Here is a 25,019-nt window from a genome sequence, read left to right as displayed (position 1 = left end):
GGTGAATGTAACATAAATTCACTTTGACTGAAGTAATTCAGGCTTTTTCATTTTAACTTGAAAAATCTGATGAGCTTCTTTTAGCTTTACATATAAAGTGGGCTCAAAACAAAATAAATAAATTTTATTTATAATTTTTATATTAATAGAGGTCAATTGAAGCTAATTTGAGATATTATATATAATCAGAATTATTTATAATTACTGTTGAATGATAAATAGTAAGCCAAAACAATTTAAATAATTCTCAATGATTTTTATATGTATTTTAATTTTGTAACAATAAACTTCATTTATTATACAAATTAATCCAATTTGAAAATATTATCAGCGTTTTCCAATTGTAAAATTTATTCCACATTTATTTAGCTATTCAATCATTTTTTTAGCTATATCTCTTTCGTACGCCCACTTCATTTATCTCAATTAACGTTTATATGTTTTAAATAAATTGCATTTCAAATAGCAAGAGAAAAGAAACCTGTCAGCTTTTGGTGCAGCCAATTTCATTGCCTTTCATTCAACGTGTATTAACTAAAAATACAATAAAGTAGAAAAAAAAACAAAGAATAACGCTCGAACGTCTAGTTTGCATTTAAATTGCATTTTATACACAGAAACTAAAAAAAAAAACTAAAATGGCAGGCGACGACGACAAAAGTTCCATTAAAAATAGTTGGAAAAAATTGCATAAAGAAGAGGAATGTCGGCCACCGGCGCACAATCAAATTAACTTGCCATTGTTGCATTTATTTTAATTTCAACAAACGGCTAAAAATAGTACCAAACAAACATGCGCACAACCAAACACACTCACACACACACACATATTGTTTATAATTGGCGGTGTGTAAAAATAAAGCCGAGAAACTTATTTTTGTGTGCGACAAAAACCGAAAAAAGGCAGCAAAAGGCAGCGTCGCATTTGCATGTAAATCGCGTTTAAGCAGCGACAATGCAAACACACACACACACGCACGCACACAGACACACACACGCGTACAAATTTGGGAAAGGCTGTTGCTTGACTGTTGCCGGAATTCTTACATACATTAGCGCTACAGCGAGTAGAAGGTGGAAGAGCAGAAGAAGGGCAGCGAAGAGCCACATATATGTGTGAGAGTGTGTGTGTGTTGCGGTAATCGCGTGCTATGGGCAGATTAAAATGCGACAAAGCAACACGACAATTTAAAAAAGAAAAGCCGCAGCAAAGTATTAGATAAAATTGTGAACAACTTTTAGATATCCTGCAGAACCATCAAAATTAAATAAAAATGTTTGGGAATTTTATATATATATTAAAATTCCCAAGCATTTTATATATTAATTTTTATTAATTTAATTTAACTGAATTAAATTGGGCAAAGCTTTCAATTTAAAAACTTAAATATATTCAATGAATCAAAAGTTATTTAAAATATAATAAACTGCAATTAAAAATTAATTTATTTCACATAAGATAAAAATAAAACAGATAATAAATAAATACAATTGAATAAAAAATTAATTAAACAATTAAATATTGCAAGCCGCAATAAATTTCAAATTAATAATCCACATTCATTCATGATTTATGCACAAAGAGCTTGAATCGGAAAATGCACAAACCAAAATTGAGCTGATTATTTAAATAAAAACTTGTTTGCAGCTTACATTATATATCAGCCACGCCCACTTTAAGTATGTAATACTAAGACTAAGAGCATACCCCTTTTCGGAGCAGATTTTCCTGCTGGGTACGTAAAAGGCACAGCGCACAAAAGTCGAAAAGCGTCAAAAGCGCGGATTTCTATAGCGCAACACACACACACACACGCACGCAGGCGAGCATGCGAATACACACATTAACACACGTTAAGACCAGGGCAGCAGCAATTAAGTCACGGCAAAGTGAGCGACGGAAATGTGTAGAAAACAAAGCGCAGGCACATTTTTTGGTGTGCGACGTTTTCGCTTTTATTTTTTGCTCTTTATTTATTTTTATTTTAATGTTTTTTCAAGCTTAGCCAGGCTCGAATTTTTCTGTCTGCGTCATGTGGCATTCATTTGCGTTTCGCTTTGCATGACAACAGCAACAACAACGGCAAAGTCTGCGGTTGCTGGCAGCAAGCTTTAACCTCCGTTAAACAATGAAAATGAAGGCAACGTAGTCGTCATTTCCGCTTGCCATGTGTGTGTGTAGGTGTGATTGGGTGTGTGGTGTGTGTGTACTTAGCGGTGGGTCGATGCTATACCTCTGTGGAGGTGTGTTGCAGCTTTGTTTGTTTGATTGTGTGTCTGTGCACCTTTCAGCAGGTGTATTGTGTGGGAGTGTGTGCCTGTGTGTGTGTGTACGCTACTGGTGGCAACACTTGCCAATTTGCCACGCGCTCATTTTCATTTACTTTTGTTGTTGTTCCTGTTGCGGCGGAATGATGGGGTGTTTTTCAATTTCTGGCACCACCTGTTGATGCCCACCACAAAAAGCGACGAGCTGATACAGAGTCCGGCAGCCTTAAATGACAGAATGTTGAGCTTTTTCAATTATATTTAGCTCGTTTCTAATTAAACTGAACTCGACTAATTGATGCCTAATGCGTTGGCGAAAACAGTCAACAAAAGCGCTGACAATGAGCTGCGTAAAAATGTTGCCTACTTTTTGGGGCAGGGCTAATGAAAGTTGCTTGAAGTGATACACAAATTGTGATACATTTTTCCATATTAAAGTAATTTGTAAATAGGCCAAAGAAAGAGCACTGAATAAAGCTATTTTTAACTATCGTAAATTATTTGTATATATTAATTTTCAGTTGGTTTCTTGCCACCTGCTAGCTTGGTTCGACTCTTAATACTTTTGCTTGAAAAAATTTACGTTTTTATTGAAAATCAATTATTTTTTTAATTTTATAGCCCCATGTTAACTGTCTGTATAATATAGGTATAGCAGGAATTATAAGTTTCACATTTAATAAGCACAACTGAAATACTTTTGCATCTATGTAAAAGAAATCATAGGCAATTGTCTCGCTCTAGTTGCTCCCTTTCTACACGTGTTAAGCTTTATGTAACTTGGCAAACACGCAAATAACGCTACTAATCACTGCTGATAAGATAAGCGTTTCACTACAAGCCATATTATCACAATGGAGATTTTCATTATTATATTTACAAGCAAGCAACGATGCAAACAAGTTTAGTTCAGCTCAGTTGGGCATAAGTTATCCACTTAATTAGAAAGAGAGTCTGGTTGCATGTACGCACACTTACACATAGTTTGAAACTATGTATTTATGTATTTGTGTATGTGTATCTATAATGTAAAATGTAAGCAAATGTAAGCAAAAATATTCATTAGCTGCTCTACTGATAAGTCGAGCTTTGCTAAATTAGGATTACTGAAAGAAACGAAAGTTTAAAATTCTCCACGGGCTTCCCTTGAGCTAGTTAAAGTATTATATATACTATATAATCCATTCAGTTAGTTCTGGGCATCTAAATTTAGCAAGTTAATGCATACATTTTCATATTCTTACAAGAGAAACATAGATAGACATAAGAAAGTATTAAAGAACTGAGCTTTAAGAGATATACATGATTAGCAATCACAATTTATATTCAGTATACAACTCTAAAAACTACATATAGAAGCATTACATTCAAACAATCAATGCTTAGCACTTCAGCGTTATCGCCTCTAATAATATGCCTGGTGCCAGCGCCAATCGTGGGGCTATAAAAAGTGGCTGTAAGGAGGTCCATTAATAGCTGCCTTGGCAACCACTACCAACAATTAGTTTGATAGATTTTCAAGTTGTTCGCATCTTGGATGGCAGAGGCAATTTACTAATTGCTCGGTCGCTGGCTGGAGTGCAGTCGAGTGTTAAAATGAGTCTCTGTTGCTGCTGCTGCTGCTGCTTTTAGCTGCGCTTGACTGTTGCCCACTAATTGTTATTAATTTCACACTCAAGCGCCTGCTAATTCGCCCAGCCTATACGAATTGGAATTCCAATTGCTATTCGAATATCTAAAGCCGTTTTCGTCCCGCTGGCCCAGCTCAAGGCCGTTCACAAAGTCGTTGCTGCCGTGCCCGCTCTGACGTCAGCAAGCGCAATGGCCACTCTAGCCACAAGGCGGGCAATTGCCTTAGGGCGCTGACTGTCACGAGGGGTGTCGTGCGCTCCATCAAGCGCAAAAAAACGCAATCAAGCGCAAAACTACGCGAAGCCTAGGCAAATATTGGCCAATGGCCACTGCGTCACAGTCTCATGAAAATTAACAAAATTAACAATTGTTCCGAGAAGGTGAGAGAGAGTGGGTTGTGGGAAAAAAGAGAGCAAAAATGAATACATCTAATAGTTCCAGCTTAAGTTAAGCAATAGTAAATTATTAAATATTTAATACAATTATTTTTCAGAGCAATCAAAATATTCGAAGTTTTATAGAACTTTAGATTAATTATATATAAAATATTATATAGATATATAAAAATATATTATTTTTGATTTTTATTAAAATAGGATTTAGAAATAATATTAGCCTCAAATCGTACAAATTAAATAAAATAAAAATATGAAAATATGCGAAAATATTTAATAAAAAAAAATAAAACTTGAACCTTGAAACAATATATTTCAATAAAGCAAATTAGTTTTATCTCACAATTACACAGGGTATCTTGAAGTCAACCTAAATGCAGTGCAATTGGTTCTTAGCAATTGTAATTTTTAGTTGAAGCAGCTGCTAATTTAATTTGCACATGCGATTTTTTAAGGGCTGCTCGCCGCGTTCTATTTTCAAAATCAAAAGAATTACAGAAGGCGAAGGGAGCCAACAAGTTCAGCCACGCCCACAAATGGAGGCCCGGCCCGAGCGGCTTGTGCGTTTTATTTATAACTTTAATGGCTATAATTTTAGGTCCTGTCGTTGATTTAATGATGATTATCGTGGCGCGCCATCGTCGCGAACGCCGTCTTGAGGCGCTGCCCCCACTTTGTGGTCATTTGCGTCAGTATGTGAGGCAGCAATCAATGAAAAGCGAGAGCCACCAAAGCACCACAGCTCGACTGCAATCAATGCCGGTCAATAATTTAAATTAGACGAGTAGTTGTGCGGCCAAGCAGAGAGCGGGCTGGGAGTCAGTTTCCATACTATTTTTATAAAATGCGATGCGTTTTGGATTTATTTTCGGACATTGGCTTGTGAATTTTTAATGCACAGCCCAGACACATTTCCATGTGCGTGTGTGTGTGTGTGCTAAGCGCACATTAGTTGAATTTCCCGTGGTAAACATTCGCCAGCTACGTGTCGGAGCAGCACTTGGAAAACTACTCTTCGCAATTGTTTTCCACGTTGGCAACGTTGCCATACAAATTTCATACAAAATGCTTTCCTCTCAGTCATTTGTTGTTTTTGTTTTGGGGTTTCTTTTGCTTTTGTGCTGCGCTTTGTGCTTGGCTTGCCAAAAACATACAGCAAAACAAGCCAAACGAGCCATCGGCCCCACAGCCCAGCCGGACCCTACAATCACTACAGGTGCCGCTAACTGGACATAAACATGTGCAAATCAACATAAATTTCTGTGCTCTCCTGTCCGGCATGGCTGGGCGTGGCGCCCCGGCACTGCGGATGCCGCTGCGAATACGAATACTAATACGAATACGAATACGGATGCGAGTCCTGCTGATGTGTTTGTTTGTTTACTTTGAAGTTTTTGCGCATTACGAGAAACTGGGACAACGACAGACATGCGGCCACGGGACTCGACTCGCCTCCACTCGGACTGCGCTCCGCTGCGCTGTCAACATGTTTTGAACATATCACTTTTACATATGAAAATTATTTATAACTTTTGACGTTTTGAGTTGTTTTTCAACGCGTACGCAGTAGCAAAAAAAAAAATGGAAAAACAAAACAAAATATATGAAACTTTCAGCGAGCGGTGAAAGGCAGAGAGAGAAAGAGAGCTTTGAAAACAATTGAATTATATGTTACAGATATCTAAAATATGAAACTGAGAAATTATAACTTAGCATTAAGTCAAATATTCCCAGAAATTTTAATGCAAAATCAAAGATAACATTGTAAAACAAGCCATAAGACAAAATCACGTTATGGACGTCAGGAACAGTTTCTTCATAAGAACAAAAAAATGCTATATATTTTATATTATGAACTACAAATCTGTATAAATCAGAGCTAAAGCATACATTTTACTTTACACACATTATTTAATAACATCCTTTACACTCACTTTATATGTCCATACAAATGAATACAAGTTGAGACCGGCGCAATCGCAATAAGTCACGCAAATGACTAAATAAAATGTAGCATAATAGATGATTTCAATTTTAAGGAAAGCTAAGGAAATGAGACAGGATATGAGAAGGAAAAAGGCAGCGCCTTGCTCACAAAAGAAAATAAAAACAAAACACTGAAAAATGAGCAGCGCGAAAAAGATAAAAGTGAGCAGAATTGTGAGAGCTTATAAAGGGAGTAACTAACAATCGTCCACTTTGGACTTGGGATGATAACTCAGGCATTGGGCCAGCCAAGTCTTAGCCAGCACGTAGCAGCTTGATACCCGCTCCATCCCTATCTCACTCTACCCTTTGCCTGCTGTCTCTACCTGCTGCCACTTGGCACATTATTAATATTATTTTTGGTTGGCACGTAGCTCTGACTTTTCATTAAGACAACGCGCAACGCCTTCTGCCTGTATATATACGAATATATATATATAGCGCAGATATACATATTTAGACGTTCGGCGCGCTGTCCGAAAGAAGAAAAGTTTCATTAAAAATGTTGCACTGTAATTTTGTCGGGCAAAAGTTTTGCCCAGGCCAACACCACAGGCAGGTTGGTTGGCTAAAAATAGCCAGCGAGTCGGCAGGAGCAAGCGTTACTTGCTTTCAACTTTTAAGGCAAGTTTATGCGTTTGCTTTTCGCGCTATGACAATAAAACTTTTGCTTTTTTATGCCACGACTTTAGCGTAGCCTATGCCTGGCCATACCTGGTCATGCCTGACCATACCTGTCTTCCCCTTATTATATGATATTTATGTTACGGCGCTTTTTTATTGTGAAATATGACTCGGCTTTTATGCCGTGCATAATGAAAACTTTTGATTGGACTACAGCATTTGCGTTTGGCTACTTAGTTACTTAATTTCCGCGTGATATTCAAAGCCAAGTGGCTGCTACTGCTCCCCAGCAGATGTTGCAAGGACCTGACTGTAGACAAAGCGAAGGCAGGAAGTGGTTAGAAGGGGTCGCAATTGCAACAGCAACTGCAACTCAGTCGGAAGGGCTGAGATTGCGGCTGTCAAATGACACAATGCAGTCGGCTTTTGGCTTCAGTCAGGGTCTGGCTGGCTGGCTGGCTGCTTGGCTGGGTGTCTGACTGGCTGGAGCAGGCGACCCCCGTTGACAGTTCGCAGACGGCAGCCACTTAAGTACCGGAGAGTGCGCACCTTTGGCAATATTAATAGCAAAGCAAAACAAGCAGCAAGCAGGCAAAATGTGCAGCTAGCCCCATCGCCAACACCGCTACCGCCACCGCCAGCTCCACGTTTTCCCCTTTTCAAGAAACGCAGACAGCAGCGAGTGCGTTCACTGCAAACCGCTGCAGCTGGTTAGGGTGAACGCATGCAGTCTTCGCCCTCGCCCTAAGCCTTGAGGGCTGATGCAGTCTGACTTAAACGTTGGAGGCCAGCCACAGTTAGGGGCTGGCACAGTGGAGCGTTTAACGCTCTCAAAGTCAAAGGCAGGGCACAATGACAAAATGGCGACGCCGAATTAAGCAACATCTTTTTTGCAAACATTTTCATTAGGTTGGCACGTCGCACGGTCAATTTAATTTGCAGCAAAACTCAATTTGAACTCTGACCTTAACACTCAGACCGTAATACGGAACGATGCCTTGACATATTCTGCACAAGAAAATAAAAAAAATGCTGAAGCATTGCAAATGGGGAAAACAAGCTGCCAGATGACGGCCTGATAAGAGATAACATGAACCAGAGCTGGACGTCAAGGTGATAGCAAAATAAATATGAAAGAATTTATGGAAGAATCAGCAAAAAGAATTCTGAACAAGCTGATATGATAAATTATTAAAATATTGTAAGAAAAATATAAAAATGATGAAATTAGTTTATTTTATAAATGATTCTAGGCAAAATGAAGCTGACAAAAAATTTGATTATTTAAATCTTATTTAAAAGTAAAAGTCAATAAAATAAAAATAAATAAATAAGAAGTTAATAAATAATAAAAATTAAATTGAAAATAATAATAAATAAAAATATTTAAGAATAACATAAAAACAAACAAATGATTTGACTCCATGACAATATAAAAAATCACTTAAAAGTGAAATCACAGTGACTCGTGACTCGCAGTGACTGCTCAGCACTGGCTGCCCTGGCCAGCGATTTACGACCACGCTTTGTTTCATTCAAATATTATATGGAATGAGTGGCGCTGTGGCCGGGCCCGGGCTATGGCCTGTGTGTGCCCGGGCCGTGTTCCATTCATTCATGGCTGGAAATGTGTTTCGGCCTTTTGTTATGCTGAAACTGGCGGTAAGTTCGCATTGTTGTCATTTTCATACACATTGCCCTGCCCTCTGACCAGATCTATTTGCGTGCCCTTTGCTGTAGCCACGGCTGTGTGACCGTGTAGCTGTTTGTTTATGGCTTACGCAGTGGCTCAAGTGTTTGGCACTTGTGTTAGCTTTGTTTAGTTTTTTGATTAGAAAACAATTGCCAGTCAGCCCGCCAGTCAGGCTGATAGAAAGAGTATATAGCCCAATTGTTATGCAATGCAGTTGACGAATTGACAATGCCCGAAAGCCTAAAGTGACGCAGTCCAATAAGGCACGACAGCTTGTGCAGCCCGTTTGGCAGCCCATCAATTACTATTTGACAAAATGTCGCGTAAATTGAATTATGTAAAAAGCTCCAGCAGCACAAATTGAAACGGGGCGTGGGCCAAGCAGACCGCACACCCATTTCTATGACCTCATTACGGGCCGGACAGGTGCTGGCTGTATGCGAGTGTACGCATAATTCTATGCCAGTTGCTTTAGTGGATACTTTCACTTAGCCAGCAAGCAGCAGGTTAAAGACCGAAACCAGCCAGCCCTGACGCTTGTCGCGTATTCATTTCGCTTCTTTCGCATTTTTTCCCTCTCTCGCTGTCTCTCTCTCTCTCTCTCTACCACCATCTGACTGCCCAGACTGTGTTGCCCGCTGCCTGCTCCTGCCTGTCTGTTTGCGTAAGTCGTGTAGATAATGGTGTATAGCTTTAGGCGTTCTGGCGCTAAATATATACACAAAATAACAACAACATCAGCCATGCAAACGGCACAGGCTGAACGATAAGTTGCTATGTACCCAGAGAGCTGCGCAGCTATGTACGACTGTTGCTATCATGTACATCACCTGGCAACCCAGGTGCCCAGTAGCCTCAGACTGCACAGCTGTGTGTATGTTGCTCTAGCTGGTCAGACTCTCACACACATACACATACACTGAGCTACACATGCAGCCACTTGTCTGACCAGCCCACTAGATAAGCTGTTGCAGCCATTGGCTGTGCCCATTAGCTGAGGCATAACTGTTATACATGACTTTAAAACCTTTTTAAAGGCGGCTATCGTAATGAGAATTTAAACGTGAAAATAATTAAAATTTAATTAGAAGACATGCTAAAATTAATCGCACTCTGACTAACGTTGTTAATGGCAAGGTAAATGCGAATAGTCTCATTTATCAGTGTGATGTATAAATAGGTACGTTTTTTTTTGTAAATAGAATTTAAGAAATGTATAAGGACTAGAGCATCGCTGTCTCAGTAGCCCTCAAAAAGGAATAAGCCTTAAAAGAGTCTTACGCTCGAATAACTTTCACTTTTTACTTGCCAGCGAAGCCAAAACATTTTTAATTAAAATTACGCACCTGATTGCATCTGTATACTTAGCTAAAAATAACACAAGCGCATGTACAAGAAACTCACCTGCAAAGAAAAAAGATAGAAAAGCATTAGCACAGGTATTGATGGATTGTTAGCCATATATATATATCTAATATATATCTTCTAAAATAACAATTTGACATAAAAAAATACAATACAAAGCAGAGACTTAAAGAAACAGGTAGACATTACGCATACGCACAATTGACAGCTAAGGTCATTTGCTGGCAGCTGCTGGCATATTAATGCAAGAACGAAAGCTAGCCAAGGTGAATAGCATGTATAATATATGTATAGGGGCATTAAGACGTATCAGGATCTGATCGTCTCGGCAGCTGCAGCGACATAAATCTTATTTAATTGCAAAACCAGCTGTCAATTTCAACTAAGGCAAAACGCACCGCGAGCGACAAGGATAAGACTAAGAAGGACAGCGACGAAATCAACCTCTGACAGACTCGCACCTTGACATTTTATTTGCCAGCATTGAGTCAAGCCAACGTTGGGCCCATATAGCATGGCTTCGCTTGTGGTTTCAGTTGCTTTTTGGCTGCTGGTTCAGCTATCGCTTCGAATTGGTTTTGCAGCATTTCACTGGCATGCCCAGTACATATTCACATACATTCAGCTCGTTAGAGTGAACAACAGCAACAAAAAAGTCAAAGTTGCTGAAGCTAATGACGATGAGATACCCTGCACAAAATTCGCTGTATAGTCAGGGTTCAATGTTCGTTCAATATTAAATATAAAGTTAATGATTTAATTTTAAAATATATTCCAAGAAAAAAATATCAAAATTTCTCTATGCACTTCATTAATGTCTAGCTTGAAACACTCATTGTTGCCTATTGTTTGTCCACAGGGTATTATCAAAAAAGACAGCTTACAATTTCTTGTTGTTACACGGCTGGATTTCGATTGCTGTACTAAGAGAGAGAGGGAGAGTGAGAGCGCCAATTGCGCAAAAGGTCAATTTAATTTGTTCGCTTCGTTGGCGGCTTTGGCCTGATTGGAACCACTGTGGCGTATGCGTAATTTTGTGCTTTTTCTTTTTCTGGCTTTGTTGCTGCATTAGCCCGATAGCTGCGCCGAAGCAGCTGAGACTACCTACGCTGCAAATAGTCTCAATATTGTCTTGTGGTCATAGAACGTGTCATGTCTGTGCGTGTGTTTGTGTGTGTGTCTGTGTGCGCTTGTGTGTCTCTAGAGATTGTATGTGTTTGTTTAGGCACCTCGACGCTTAGCTCGTCAGTTTGCTTGACTGGTTAGGTGTGGCTGTCTGTTTGCTGAAGGCTTGCGGCTTCTTCGGCCTGCTCCAGGCAACAAGTGTCGGCAAGACCACTGCGAACAAAGGCATATTTTCTAGTATTTTCATTTGGTATCTTTGTACTTTGTGGTAAAGTCTGCTTCGCTCTATCGGCTGGCTTAATCCACTTCAATTGGCTAACCGCAGCCAATGGGCTGAGCTTCACTTCAACTTACAATCGATGAAATTTATGTGTTTAGTCGCAACTTAAAATGTGTTTGCATTCAAATTGAGTTGCGAGTTGATTTGGTTCATGCAAAAAAGCTAATTCAGTTCCATTAGTTATATTCTTGCTATTCTAGGGAATTTCAATATTTGTGTAAAACGTGCGGAAACTCAACAATATTTTTTCTAAGTATTTCGCAAAGTTTTGTTCTTATTTGTTTTGTAGTTCTTCCACCATTGCGCATAAATGTTGCGTATAAATTTTTAACAGAACAAATTAAGAGTTTTTCGGGCACTTTTTAATGAAACGCCCACGCAATGATATAGTAACTATATCAAACTGACCAACTGTCCGAAGGCCGACCCACCCACGCTCAACAACAGCCACAGAAGAATATATAGGTAAAATGATACCTGAAAACAGCGATGATTGATTGAAAGCTGGTCAATGGCCAAAAGGCCAGCGCATACGCATTTCATATACAAAAAGGCACAACAAAAATGGCCTAGAGCTGTAAAAAGTTGCAAATAATTTGGCTTTACAAGCGAGTCGATGGGTTGAGAAGGCTTTTTGTTTCTTTTTGTTTTGAGCACATAATTCAAGTATGTAAATTGCTTTTAAATTAAAATATAAGTGTGTATAAATATTGCACACTTTTCTGAACGGACCCAAACCATTTGCATATTGCCGAAGCAGCGGGCATGACTCTACAGAAAAGTGGGCGAGGACTCTCTACCGCCCTGAGTCCCTTCCTCTCTTCTGCCGCTTGGACGCAAAAGGTCAGCAGAGCGTAAGCGGACGTAAGAAAAGCACAACCGCTGTACGCTATGCTACAATTATTTCTCTCCATTTTTTGTTTTATTTTTTTTTCTTCTGTTTTTTTGTCTGTTTCTGCTAAATTATGCATGCAGCTAGGCGCGTGTTAGCCTCATTATGCACGGCTGCTGCGAAAGCGAGTGCAAGTTTCAGGCGGAAGCCTTTAAGTAGACAGCTACAGGGATCCACTGGCACTGGCACTCCCACTCCCACTCACACTTCCACTCAACCCCTTCGTGTTGCCCAGTCGCCCACTTGTGCAAACTCTGTGAGACGGGCACTTCAATGCACTTTGCATGTTAGTTTCTGTGTGCGACAAGCTCAAGTGTGCGAGCGGTAAAGTAGGCTTTAGTTGGCCTCCTGCTACCCGTCTCGTTGTTGATTTTTTTTTGCTTCTTATGTGCTGTCAGCTTAAATAGGCTATAATTTGCATTAGCATGGCTCTGCACTCAGCCACAGTGCCTGCTAAAAATACGCACACTAACATGCCTCGTTTGCCTGCTCCAGTTTTGACTTCCGCTCATCGCATCCGTTGGCATTGAGCCGCTACAACAAATACAACTGCTCAGCGGTACGTACATATACATATACCATATAACTATGTCTATGATTTTTATTGCGTTTGATTTTCCTAGCACATGACGCACAAAGCTTGCCCTCGCAGCACTCCGCCCAACAAAAAAAAATAGACGAAAAAAAAACCATATGCCATTTGTGTGTGCACACTTGAGCGCTGTCAGCGCCTAGATTTTTATCCATGAAACAGTTTTTGGGGCCAACCAATAAATATTTTTTGTGGATACTCGTACTTTCCTTTCGCATGATTTTTGTGTTATATGGCTAGCTGGCAGGTTCAAGGACAAGCACAACTGCGCTGTGGATTTTCACTCTATAATGTATATGGATATGCTCCTTATTGCCAGTCAAACTCTGCTGAAAACTAAAATCATTTTATATTTCTCTTTAGCATCGTATTGAGTTCTTGAATTGTTTAGATATTATTTAAAAAATATTATATTGATTTAAAAAAAATATTTATTTAATACTTAAATAAAATTCGAATTTTGCTTAAATTTTCATTTTGTTTCATAATATCACACATTTTATTAGAAAAATAGATAAAATACTAGACTAAAAGGTCTAACTGACACCTTTAGCCCCAATTAGAAATTTCATTTTTGTTTTCTCTTTCATTTATATATTACTATATTTATAATAATATAATCTTTACCAAGAAAATTTCTATTTATATTTTTGTCGAAAATGTCTGTCAAAAAGAAAACAATTTTCTACAACTCTAACAAATTTTTATTTTCATTTGCTTTTTAATCCATTTCGGCAGAAAAAAGCAAATTTCAGTGGTAAATTTTAATTTCAATTTATATGCGAATTTAATGTATTCTGATACCATTCAGACAATGCTTTGATTATTAAATATATTTTTAATATTTTTTTATTCATGCGCAGTTGAGTGCCGCCTTCAAATAGAAGTTTTGGCGCGTGGACGCCTACGCAAAATTTGTTCTTTATGTTGTTTGTATATTTGTTGTTTGCTCTCATTGTTGTCATTTGTTTTATTTGTGTTTTGTGTTTGCGTTTGCATTTGTGTCGTGACACGTGTCCAACATAGACGTGATAAAAAGAAACATATTAAATACGTGTATTGTGCGGCTCAATTAAATCACAGTGGCAAACTGCAAATAAATGCATTTAATTAAATTGAATTGTAAGCTCCACGTCACGCCATGACCCAATTATAATTAATGGCTACCAAAGATCGTGAAACTAATTTCCAAATGGCTTTCGCTTTTAAGGAAAAAACCCAAAAAACGAAAACAGTAATTCCTAATTGTGATTAACTGCAGAGCGAATGTAATTTATTGAAGAGCTTGAACTTTGGCTCATGCGGCAAAACTGTTTTAAATCTGAATAAAAAAAGAAATACTATTAAAATAAGGAATTCTAATGCCCTTGCCTCAGCAAACGGAGTTGATGCGATGACTTGATAAGCCTCACAGCCAATCATTTTCTCGGGCGACTATAATTTTATTCCAACTCAAATGGCCTGACAAAATTGACAATCAATTCAAGCAAAAGCAAATTTTAAATGAACTTGCATAATAACGATATAATTTGGCAAATATGTGAGCACAAAATTGATCATTGATTCTAATTTGATCTGTGCATCAATGTAAATGAAATAAATTCAAAATGTATTTTCAAATTCAACATAGCAAATTTCTAGCCAAAATGATATCGATCAAAAATGTATCAATCTGTTTAAATTCAAGATAAAATGCTGAGTCGAAATAGAGCAATTAACTATTGATAGAACCATAACTATATAACTATATGAACTAGTTTTAAAGTGAAAGTTTCAGTTCATTCAATAAAGAGCTTTATTTTAAATTGCTTCTCTGCTGGCCAGACGAATCTGGCGCTGAGCTCAAGCTGTCAGTTCGCATTGAAACCCTTTTACGAACGGAAGTCGATTTAAGCCTGGGCCCAAAATTTGTTTGCCAGCCAAATTAGTGAGCACTAGAGTATGCTCTGGGACAAGTCATTTATCAGGGCATAAGTCAGACGGTTTACAGCTTACTTTGCATGCCAATTACCAGGCGAAGCGCACACCCACTGCCCAGAGCCACACGAAAGCACACTCAGCCAATAAATAACCCATTATTTATGTAACTTATTGTTGTTGTTGGTCTTGTATAATATTTGCTTAGCAAAATATATGCAAAATTCATGCTACTTAGCTAATTTTACGCGCACTTTGCGCTAAAACAATGCTAAGCACTAAGACGCTGACTAAATATGGGTGTGGGCTATGATGAAGTGACTTGAGCTCGCTCTCTCTGCGTATCTTTCCGTCTCTTTCTCTTTGGTTCGTTGTGTTATGCATGCTGTCTCTGTTCTCAGGCAGTTCATTCATAAATTCCGCGTCAGCTCACAACTCATTAGGCACGACGTTCTGCCAACTACACACACACACACACACAGTCTCTCACGTCTGTGGCCTAAAAGTATGCTACGTGTAGTTGTTGTGCCCACCTCGCATTGCATCATCTTTTGAGGTGGTCGCCTCGTTACTTGTGTGCGGATCTCTGGCAAATATATCATAAGCAAAAGTCCTTGACGCTTCATTGACTAAAAAATTCTAGCGCACACACTCAACTAGACAGAAGAAGAGAAAGAGAAATAGAGGGAGAGAGAGACGCTTACTCATACACACACATGCACACACACAATTACTCAGCAACATTTATTTGCGCTGAGTTTTTGGATGACTAAGTGCCTTAGCTGCTGCTGCTTGACTCGTTCTATATATCCACTCTCTACAAATATATACTTATATGGATGTATTTATATGATTGTCGGTCCTTTGGGTCTTATTGTGCCCACACACACATACACTCATTTGCTAGCCATTTATAGCCTACTTAATTGACTTGATCATAAGCACAATTTGTGTCTGCCTCATCTGACGATGTGTGTTTGTGCCTCATTCATTTGTTTTATCAACTTTTGCAATCCTTTAACAACAGCAACGCAACGCACAGCAAATCCCAGTCTCGCACAGTAAAAGCAAGCAATTCAACAAACACACACACACACATATATACATGCATAACGAGCTCATCTGCCACTTTAGTATATATCACTCGTTTTCCTAGACGCTTTTGGCTCTGTGACGCAAGCGCTGGCCGACAAAAAAAGCAGTTGGGAAAAAAATTGGTAGCCAGTTTTGGGCTGCTGCTGCTGCTGTCGTCAAACTGGCTGAATGGCACACCAATACACACACACACACACACACAGACACGGACTCATTCTCTCCTACAATTGGCCTGCTCAATGGTCTGTTCCACCTCCCCGCCTCGGCTGCCTTTTCGTCTTGTGCTTACGCTAATGTAAATATTTTCTCTCGGCTTCGTTGTCGCCGTCGTCGTCGCCATAATTATATATGCAAGTGGCCGGGCGCCTGTGTGTATGCTTTAAAATCTGTCAGGCGGATGCTGCTATTCTGATGATGTCATTGTTTATTGATTTGTGTGCATGTGTACGCGTCCATGTGTGTGTGTGTGTGCATGACTAAAAGTACCCGCAGCCTAATTTCTGAATGTCGTCTGTTTATTTTTGGCGCTGCGTTGACTCGAAAGGCTAATTTTCTGTCAAAGAAAGCCTACAAAAGAAAGCATACCAAAAATAATAAAAGAGGGAATACCCTATATATATACAAACATGAAGTTATCTACTGTATGCTAATTGAAGTTTGCTTTGACTCTGACAAAAAAATGTGTTATAATACAACATAATAATAATCTACAGCATCTCACAATATCAATAGTAGAAATACCATTAGTATTTATAGCAATTGAGTTTAGGCTTAAGAATGATCAGTTTCGAGCTATGGCGAAAGAATTTGCACTTTGCAGAGTATCGCTAAGTCGAGCTATACCTATCACTTACACTTTTCACATATTCATTAACGAATTTGCTCGCCTGACGCTTAGCATCCTGTCGCACACACACACACGCACCCTCGCACACACACACGCCCATGGACATGTCTTTTGGGGCGTGTGACGTGGGCGATGCCGTCGCTTACAGTTCATTTAGTTTCACCCAAATGCAAACGCCCCGCATTTGCTTATGCAAATTGAGTTGCGGCTAATTAGCTGTTACTGCCACAAGGCAAAAATTGTCAGGACTTGCCTATCAGTGGGACAGGACAGGACTAGCAGCCAACACACACACCCAAACAATGGCCAAGAAACTAACATTTTGTCAACTGAGGCCAATTCGACCTTGCCAGCAAAAGCAACAAAAAATAAAAAAGGAAACATTTCATTCCCAACCGCTGAGCAAATGTCAAATGTGTCCCTTATATTGGTCAGCCTTGTCCCAGCAAAAATGAAAACATGTATTGAAATTAGACAACAAAATAAAAATAATATACATTTTTGTAGGTCACGAAGCAGCTAAGGCCAGACCCAAAACCCAAAACACTGTGAAACATATATGCAAATAAATATATGAGTATATAAGAGCACCGTTTGTTGCAATATACTTCGAGTCAGTTGCAACGCATAGGCCATATTTAATTTATTTCATGTAAGCTTTATTATGATTTATAGTTATTGCTTATACCCTGGCCTATGCGAACTGCACTGCACATAGCTAAGACACAATGCAAATGTTATTCAATATTTTCTTAAACACTTCTGCAATCGAGTTTTGAGTGAACAACTTTAGCTAACTGTAATACAATTTAATAAGTATTATTAAAATATTTTCGAGTCTACACAACACTTGTGAATTTAATTTGATTTACTGTAATGCTTAACTGAATGGCAGCATATGAGACCCAGTTATAAATGTTAAAGAAATAAAATATTATGAAATATTAAAGATTATTAAACTTTGTTTTTTTTTTTAATTAAAAACTGAATAAAAGTCTTAAAACATGAACTTGAATTCTAGATTTATTGCTGTGCAAGCCATTCGAACCTTCAGGCAGTGTAAAGGATTATAGCAATAGAAGAAATAGAAAAGGATTTATCTTTACATAAATATATGCATATATATGTTTCTTAAAATCCAAATATGATTTATTTAAATCATGGAAAAATCGATTGGCTAAGATACTTATAGAAAGCAGCTTTCATGTCTAATTTCTCATGTCTCAGCGCACATGATTTGAAATCAAAGTCTTGTCTGATTCCTGAAAGTGAGTCAAGCGCATCACATCTCCGCCTTTGCATTTCAATGTCCGATTATTGAGAAATTCAGGTACTCAGAGCACACACAACCTATCCCAATCAGAAGGCCTGCAGCCAGCAGACAGCCTGTCGTCGCATTTTCTGGGCTCGTCACTGTCTTAAGAAATTTTCCACAGACGCAGACAGCACGGCTGCAGCAGCCCACGCACATGACAGGACACCGCTGACGTATCCCACCCTAAAACACTATAACACACACAGACAGCGAGGGAGTGAGTGAGAGGGAAAGGACTCCAATAACGTTTCCAACTAATTTGCGTAATATTTAACAGCGCTTTGAACAGTTGAAGAAGGCGCGTCCGCTGCGCACCAGATGTGAAAATGTGAATGTGCGGGCAGTGGCCACTCGGAGTTGTTACTCGAATTACAAATTAAATCAACAAAAGTGAAAACCAAAGGCGTGCGCACGCTGCCCGCACAGCAAGGACATGTCAAACAGCGACCATATAAATGAGTGTTGTGTCTGTGGGCTGTCCGGCGGCGGCGACGGCGATGGCGGCGACGGCGACGGAGGCAGAGCCAACGGCAAAGGCGAAGGCGGTAACGGCGACGGCTACGGCTGACGGTCGTCAGCAGGCACCCCCTGGGGTGTTGTTACTAAATTAGTGGGAAAAACACACACTGCACACACACAGACAAAGGCGTACACACATCAAGGATCATGTGAAAGTATATAAGTGGTGTAATGATATAAAAACGCGACCATCACATAAATGCCGCACATTTTTCCATGGAAAAGGTTAATGCGACAATGAGGAAGCTGCCAGCAAGCATTTTCCCACAGAGAGAGAGGCAGAGAGAAAGGGACGCAGATAGAGGGAAAGAGAGGCTCGTAGAGTATGGTCAGCACAGGACACACGCAAACAGCAGGACTCCTGCAGCAGAGTTCACACCGCAGAGACAGGCGTCAGGCTTTGTCGTTGGCCGCACTTTCCGCCAGGCAAATGACGCGCTACGCAACCTGAGTGTCTGTGTGAACGTGTGGGTGGCTTTATATGTGTGTGTGGGTGCGATCAATTTCAATGTAAACACTTGAAATAACAATTGTAATTTTCCCAACTACTGCAAAGTGTGAAAGGACAACAACAAAAGCGCCCGATGACAGTTGATGACGTTATTGCATCGTCAATAGGGCAGCGCACACATGTTGCTTGATACACACAACATCATTCACACATTAATATATATATTACATATATATATATATATATTTAAATAAGCAAAAGTCCTCTAGAAATGTGGGCCGGACTGGGGCTGTGCGCTGTCAAGGTTTCTCTGCGACGCCCTGCTATTGTGCGTAAACACACAAGGAAATTTCCAATGAAAAGCGCCAGTGACAATTGGCAACGACAAAAACAGCAGCAGTAGCAGCATTAAACACGGCAACAAGAACAAGAAGAAGATGCGCAAACATGCGCATAAAATGAAAATTCATTGATTGTCTTATTTAATTTGTGTTTTACCATAACGAACCAAAATTTTCTTTTGGGGAGCGGGAAAAGCCATTTAAATAAAGTTTACAGCAATTTGCCGTATTTCGATACGAGCAGATATTACAGAGAGAGAGAGAGAGAGAGAGAGAGGAAGACATAGAGACAGGAGAAGTGGGCTTATAACAGTTTCAATAAAATTTGATTGGCTTATAGACTTTGAGTATTATGCATTTTAATTGCATTAAGAGAGCGGGAAATATACATTTAGTTGGTCTCAATATCAAAGAAGCGCAGCCATTGATATTAATTTAAATATAATTAAGTAAGGTTAAGAATAAAAAGTATATTTAAAAACACAAGCTAAAGAAAAGCGAAGTTAGTAAATATTGTCAATAATAATAGAAGAATAAAACATTAAAATATTATATAATTCTTTTTTAATTATCTACAAAAATATATTAAAAGATTGAAATGAAATCATTCATTCAAGTTTCCCCTTTTCCCATTGGCTTGAAAAATTATTTATAAATCAGTAGCAGTTCTAAACAAAAATTAAATCGCTTCAATTAAGATTACAGTTTAAATAGTTATGGAAACATTTTCGACTTCAATTATCTTAATGAAATGGCTGATGATGCTGTCAAGTTTTCATTATAAATACATCATGGCGTGACAATAACAAGAAAGATTTTCCAAAATTTTCGACATTTTAATAAGGCCGATAATACGCCCACTCACGCCTCGTCTGCGCAAGTGGGTGTTCAAGTGTCTGTCGCAATGGCTTGGCATTTAGCTCATGGCCGTAAAAATTATGTCATTAAACTTGAAAGTGTTAATTAAAAATTAAAATTGATTACAATGCGCCGGCTCGTTAACCAGTTCCAGTTCCAGTGCCAGCGCCAGTTCCAGTTCCAGTGCCAGTTCTAATACCAATTCCATTCTGTATTCATGGCGACCATCAAAAGTTGGTGTAAAGTAATTTAGCAAAAGGCGGCCAGCCAAGTTGCCAGACCGTTGAAAAGTGCCACTGAACTGAGCTGTGCGGCAATGAAAATTCGTGGAAAATTGCTCACAGACAATGCGACTAATTTGCTAAAATGCAATGGCCAAAAAGTTGGAAACTTCCAAATATAGCTGCCAATTAAATGCGAGCATTCGCAAAATACATATAAATATAGCTATATATGGAGAGAGAGAGAGAGTCCTATTCGCGTTTCGATCCACAAAACTTTGTCCGTGGACGCCGACCAGTTTGTTGACAAATGATTTAGTGACAATCTATTAAATGATAGCTGATTCTTGATTGATGAGGGCCCGGCCAGCATGGTTGGCCAGCCTGGCCAACTAGCCAGCTAGCCAACTTGGCCTGACTAAAAGGATTAAATTCCAAAAGGCGCTAACGCAGTGCAGTTGTTATTGTTCCCGTTAGAGTCTTTGAACTATGAATTATGCAAGCGCCACACACAAGTTCCGTGGGCCTGTCCCAACTATACACACATATAAGTAAACTTCTCTACACCAATAGGAATAAAAGGAAAACACAAAAAAAGGAACGACATAAATGTTGAAATAATAAAAATAGAAAGACCGGACCAGTGGAACAATTAGCGACCGCCCTTGGGCCGGTTTGATAAGGGGTGGTCGCGACCCAAAATAAAAATAAGTCATAAAAACTAATAACTGAATCAAGTGAAGTAACCGAAATACGTAAACACGCCAGGGGTTAAGCGCGACTGCCCTTACAATAAATGAAAACCGACCTGGCAGGCGGCGTATAAAATTAGCTATATACTCCATATTCAGGGGTCAGAGATAATGCTTAATTAGGGAATGTGCTTGCTCGGCAAATACAAATGTTATTAACGCCTAATGAGAATGATCTATGCCTCTATATGTGCATGTTGTTGGATTTTTATAATCTATTTAGGTATACATTGTTAGCATTAGTAAAACAAACATCATAATTCGAAAAGGCCATAAATGTTTCAATTAGTTTACTATAAAGATAGATACAATACGATAAGAATGTCAGAAAAACAATGTTAATGTTTTAATTATTTATTCAAATTTGTCGGGCGTAGGACACTTAAGGTCTGCTGTAAATATATCTATTTTTTTCCACTTCATTGCTTCATAGATTACGAAGTGATCTTATCGGTAATAATTAACCTCTGGCTATCCTCGTGTGTCATATATTAAAGGTTAAATAATCTATTGTTTGAATACAAATTATCAGAATTATTAAGCCTCTTGGCTGTCCTTGTCTCTTCATCAAATAATGAAACAAAGCGCGTCTAATTTTTATTTTGCTTAAATACAAGTTAAGAATTTTATATCCATTTTTAAGTTCGAAACTTGGTGTTCGATAGAGAATTTTTAAGCAAATCCGATAAATGAGATACTTAAATCAAATAACCTATAAATAAAATCTTTGACAGTACAGCGAAACTTCTATAAAGCTCTAGAGCCTCTATTAAATTTTCGCCTTTCCTCAGACAAGATAAAAGTTATCAGCATCCGAAAAGAAGTTCTATTTGGATAGGTTAAAATGGAGTTTGACTCAAAATATTTATAGGCAAAACATAGAAATTTTAAGATGTTCCACTATATTCTATATTTTATATTTTGAAATCCGCTCGCTTAACACGAAGTCGAGCGTAATTTAAAATATATAACGAAATATTTCTAATTAAAAATTTTTGTTAAATCAAAAAACTTAACATTAGCCAATCAATTCATATTCCATTTATTATCATACACACACAGTTTTTCCCGATCCATATTATCTATATAATAATAATCTGCCGTACTCACCAATTTGTGGCACATCGTATTGCCGTTGGCCGCGCGCTGTGCGCAGCATTAATTGGCTCGCAATGCTGTGGGAAACTGGGGGCGACGTATAGCCAGATAGTCCAGCGCTGGCAGCGTTGCCAGATCGTTTATGATTGGGAAGCATAAGCGATGGATCCGATTCTTTCTTGTTTTGCTCCTGCTGCGAAGACTGCTGTTGCGAAGACGATGCCGACGATGATGAGGAGGAGGACGACGACGACGGCTGCTGCTTCTGTTGCTGCTGTGCATCACCAACAGTTGCTGCCGATGATTCGTGCGGTTGTTTCTTCGCTGCGTCGCCATTCTCATTCTGCGCCGACTTTTCCACGTTAGCGGAACTGGAGCTGGAGCTGGAGCTAGAGCCGCCGGAACGTGTGGCCGCCTTCAGATGCTTGCTGGCAGTGGCTTCTGAGTTGGCTAGAGCCAGTTTGCCGCGCTGCTGCTTGAAGTGTTGACCGAAGATGTTGCGCTGGAGCGCTGGCTGCTGTTGCCTGGGCACCTGAGCCCGTTTCCTGGCCCACTTCTGCTGCATGCGAATGTTATAGTTGCCGAGCGAGTGCGTCTTTTGGTTGGACTTGGCAGGCGCATCGCGCTGCAGCTCCTGTTGCTCGAGCAGTTTTTGCAGTGTCTCGGGTGCGTCCAAATCGAGCTGCTCCTGCAGGCGATAGGGATTTTCGGGTAGCGAAAGCGGCTCCTCTTCTAGGCCATGGTACTGATAGGTATCTAGCTCGCGCAGCAGCTCATCCTCGCCCACATGCGGGTCATCAGAATTCTGCTCCAGCTCTGAGAAGTCATCAAAGTCGCCGAAACCATGCAGCGGCTCATAGAGAGTTTCACTCTCCAGTTCATGCTCCGATGGCTGCATAACGCGTCCATAGTCGTACTTAACTGGACGCCGACCCAGCTCGCGCAATTGCTCGTAATCCATGTCGGTGGCCATTGGCGGCGGCGGCTGCTTTTGCACGCTGCCAAACATGAGATCGCGTGCCGCCTGCTGCATCAGCGCCGAATAGTCGCTCACATCCAACTCCTCGCTGGGCTGCATCTTGACGCGGCCCGCAATGATGGGCCGGCCGTGATGACCGGCGGGCGTGTCGGGACTCTCGGCCGTCTGCTTGGCCAGGCCGAGGAGCATCAAACGCTCGCGCTCCAGCTGCGCCATGTCCGCAATTTCCTTGTTCAAACGGCCCGTGGTCGCATCGAAAGCAGCCGCAGCAGCCGAACGATGGCCATGCCCATGGCCTAGTCCGCCGCCAGGTGGCGCTCCGCCGCCCGCATGTTGATGCAGCTGCTGCTGGGGCTGCGACTGCCAAGCGCCGCCAGCGCTCACATGACCTGCGCCCAATGGCAAGCTCGAGCCCGATCCGGAGCCCGGCTGCAGCGCTGAGCTGGAGCTAGCGCCCGCCTGCTTCTCGCTGTTGCCGCTCAGATGCAGCGCATAGAGGCCGCCATTGATGAGCAGCACGCAGACCAAGGTCTGTGCGAGCGAGAAGAACATTTTCGATTTGTTGCTTTGGCGCACTTTCTCAATTAGACGGCTTATGTTGACGCTGTGTTTGTCTACTTGCGTGCGAGAGTATGTACGAGTGTGTATGGAAAACGGACTAAGGGAAGTCGAAGACTAGGAGCTGGGGGTAGCGAGAGTGAGAGCGAGAGCGAGAGAGGGCGTGCGAGCTAGCTGTTGTTGTTGGTTTTGCACTTCAGTATTTGCTTTGATTGTTGTTTGTGTATTGTCTGCTTAGCGCTTGTAAGTCTTCATGCTCGCTGCTCAACACTGCGCGCTTTAGCGCTTAACACTGCACAACACTGGCTGCAACTGCTTTGCCTTCTTTTGTTTTGCTTTTCGCTACTTTTTATGCGCTGTGAAGTTGCCTTTAGACAAAATCAATAATCAATTGTCTACTTGTCCAAGTGAAGTGTCTGGCGTGTTGTTTGTTGAACTTTGTTGGCCTTTGTCGAGGGAGTTGCTGACAGACGACACACACGGCTCTAACACTAGTTGCTGCCTATTATTATATACACACACACGCAATGCACATACATGTGAATATGTGTACTTGTGTATATATTAAATCTCTGCCGTCGGCAATATAGCGTACTTGCTACTGTCTCGCGTCACGTTTCTCTTCACTTGCTGCTGCTGCTGCTGGCACGGAAGTTAACTTGCGGCTGCCTAAAAATCTCAGCTTTGACCGCTCGCTGTGTTTATAGCTTCCCGTTGGCTGCTTCCTGCTTAATCTTGCGCTTGCCAAATTGTTGGCCCTACTCTATTTTAGGAGACAGTAATTGAACGCACGGCACTTGGGTTATCTTCGTTCGTTTCTCAGATCTTTTCGCTCTGGCTGTTTGTTCACTGTATGTGTGTGTTTGAATAAAAATCCAAAGAAAACTTGTATTGTGTATAATTCTGTTACAGTTATAACAATATTTGTTTTTATTGTTATGTATATATATTTTTATATTTTATATTATATTTTTGTTTGTTTTGTTTTGTTGAAGGAACTTGTTAGCACTTTTTTGCTTAGCGCTCAGCTGCGGCACTTTTGTTTTAGTTTTATATATTATATATTTTTAATTTTTAATTTTTATATTTGTTTCACAGATCTAACACGATTTTTGCTTTGCTGTAGTTTTGTTTATTTTTGAAAATTTTTCGAAAATTTTTAAGAAATATTTGTTAGTATATTTTTAGGGGGGAAATAAGTTTGCACTTTAAAAAC

General features: G+C 39.9%; 1 protein-coding gene across 2 annotated transcripts in view; it reads right to left on the bottom strand.

The window, feature by feature from the left end:
- LOC111595517 (mediator of RNA polymerase II transcription subunit 12) overlaps positions 1–24,739 on the bottom strand; it is a 35,369-nt gene extending 10,630 nt beyond the window's left edge. Inside the window, exons 1-2 of one of the 2 annotated variants that reach the window (XM_030226181.1) lie at positions 22,272–24,738; positions 22,189–22,240 (exon numbers count right to left, since the gene is read on the bottom strand). In XM_030226181.1, the coding sequence (XP_030082041.1) occupies positions 22,195–22,240; positions 22,272–23,797 (1,572 nt within the window). In that variant the 5' untranslated portion in view covers positions 23,798–24,738 and the 3' untranslated portion in view covers positions 22,189–22,194. Of the gene's footprint in view, positions 1–22,188; positions 22,241–22,271 lie in introns of those variants that run through there. The other variant, XM_023309297.2, reaches the window with a different exon arrangement.
- Between the last annotated feature and the right edge of the window lie 280 nt (positions 24,740–25,019).

This window comes from Drosophila hydei, unplaced genomic scaffold, assembly GCF_003285905.1.
Source record: "Drosophila hydei strain 15085-1641.00,03,60 unplaced genomic scaffold, DhydRS2 tig00000060-arrow-pilon, whole genome shotgun sequence".
Classification (NCBI taxonomy): domain Eukaryota; kingdom Metazoa; phylum Arthropoda; class Insecta; order Diptera; family Drosophilidae; genus Drosophila; species Drosophila hydei.
The sequence above is the reverse complement of the archived record's forward strand: the minus strand, read 5'-3'. Positions and strand labels throughout refer to the sequence as shown.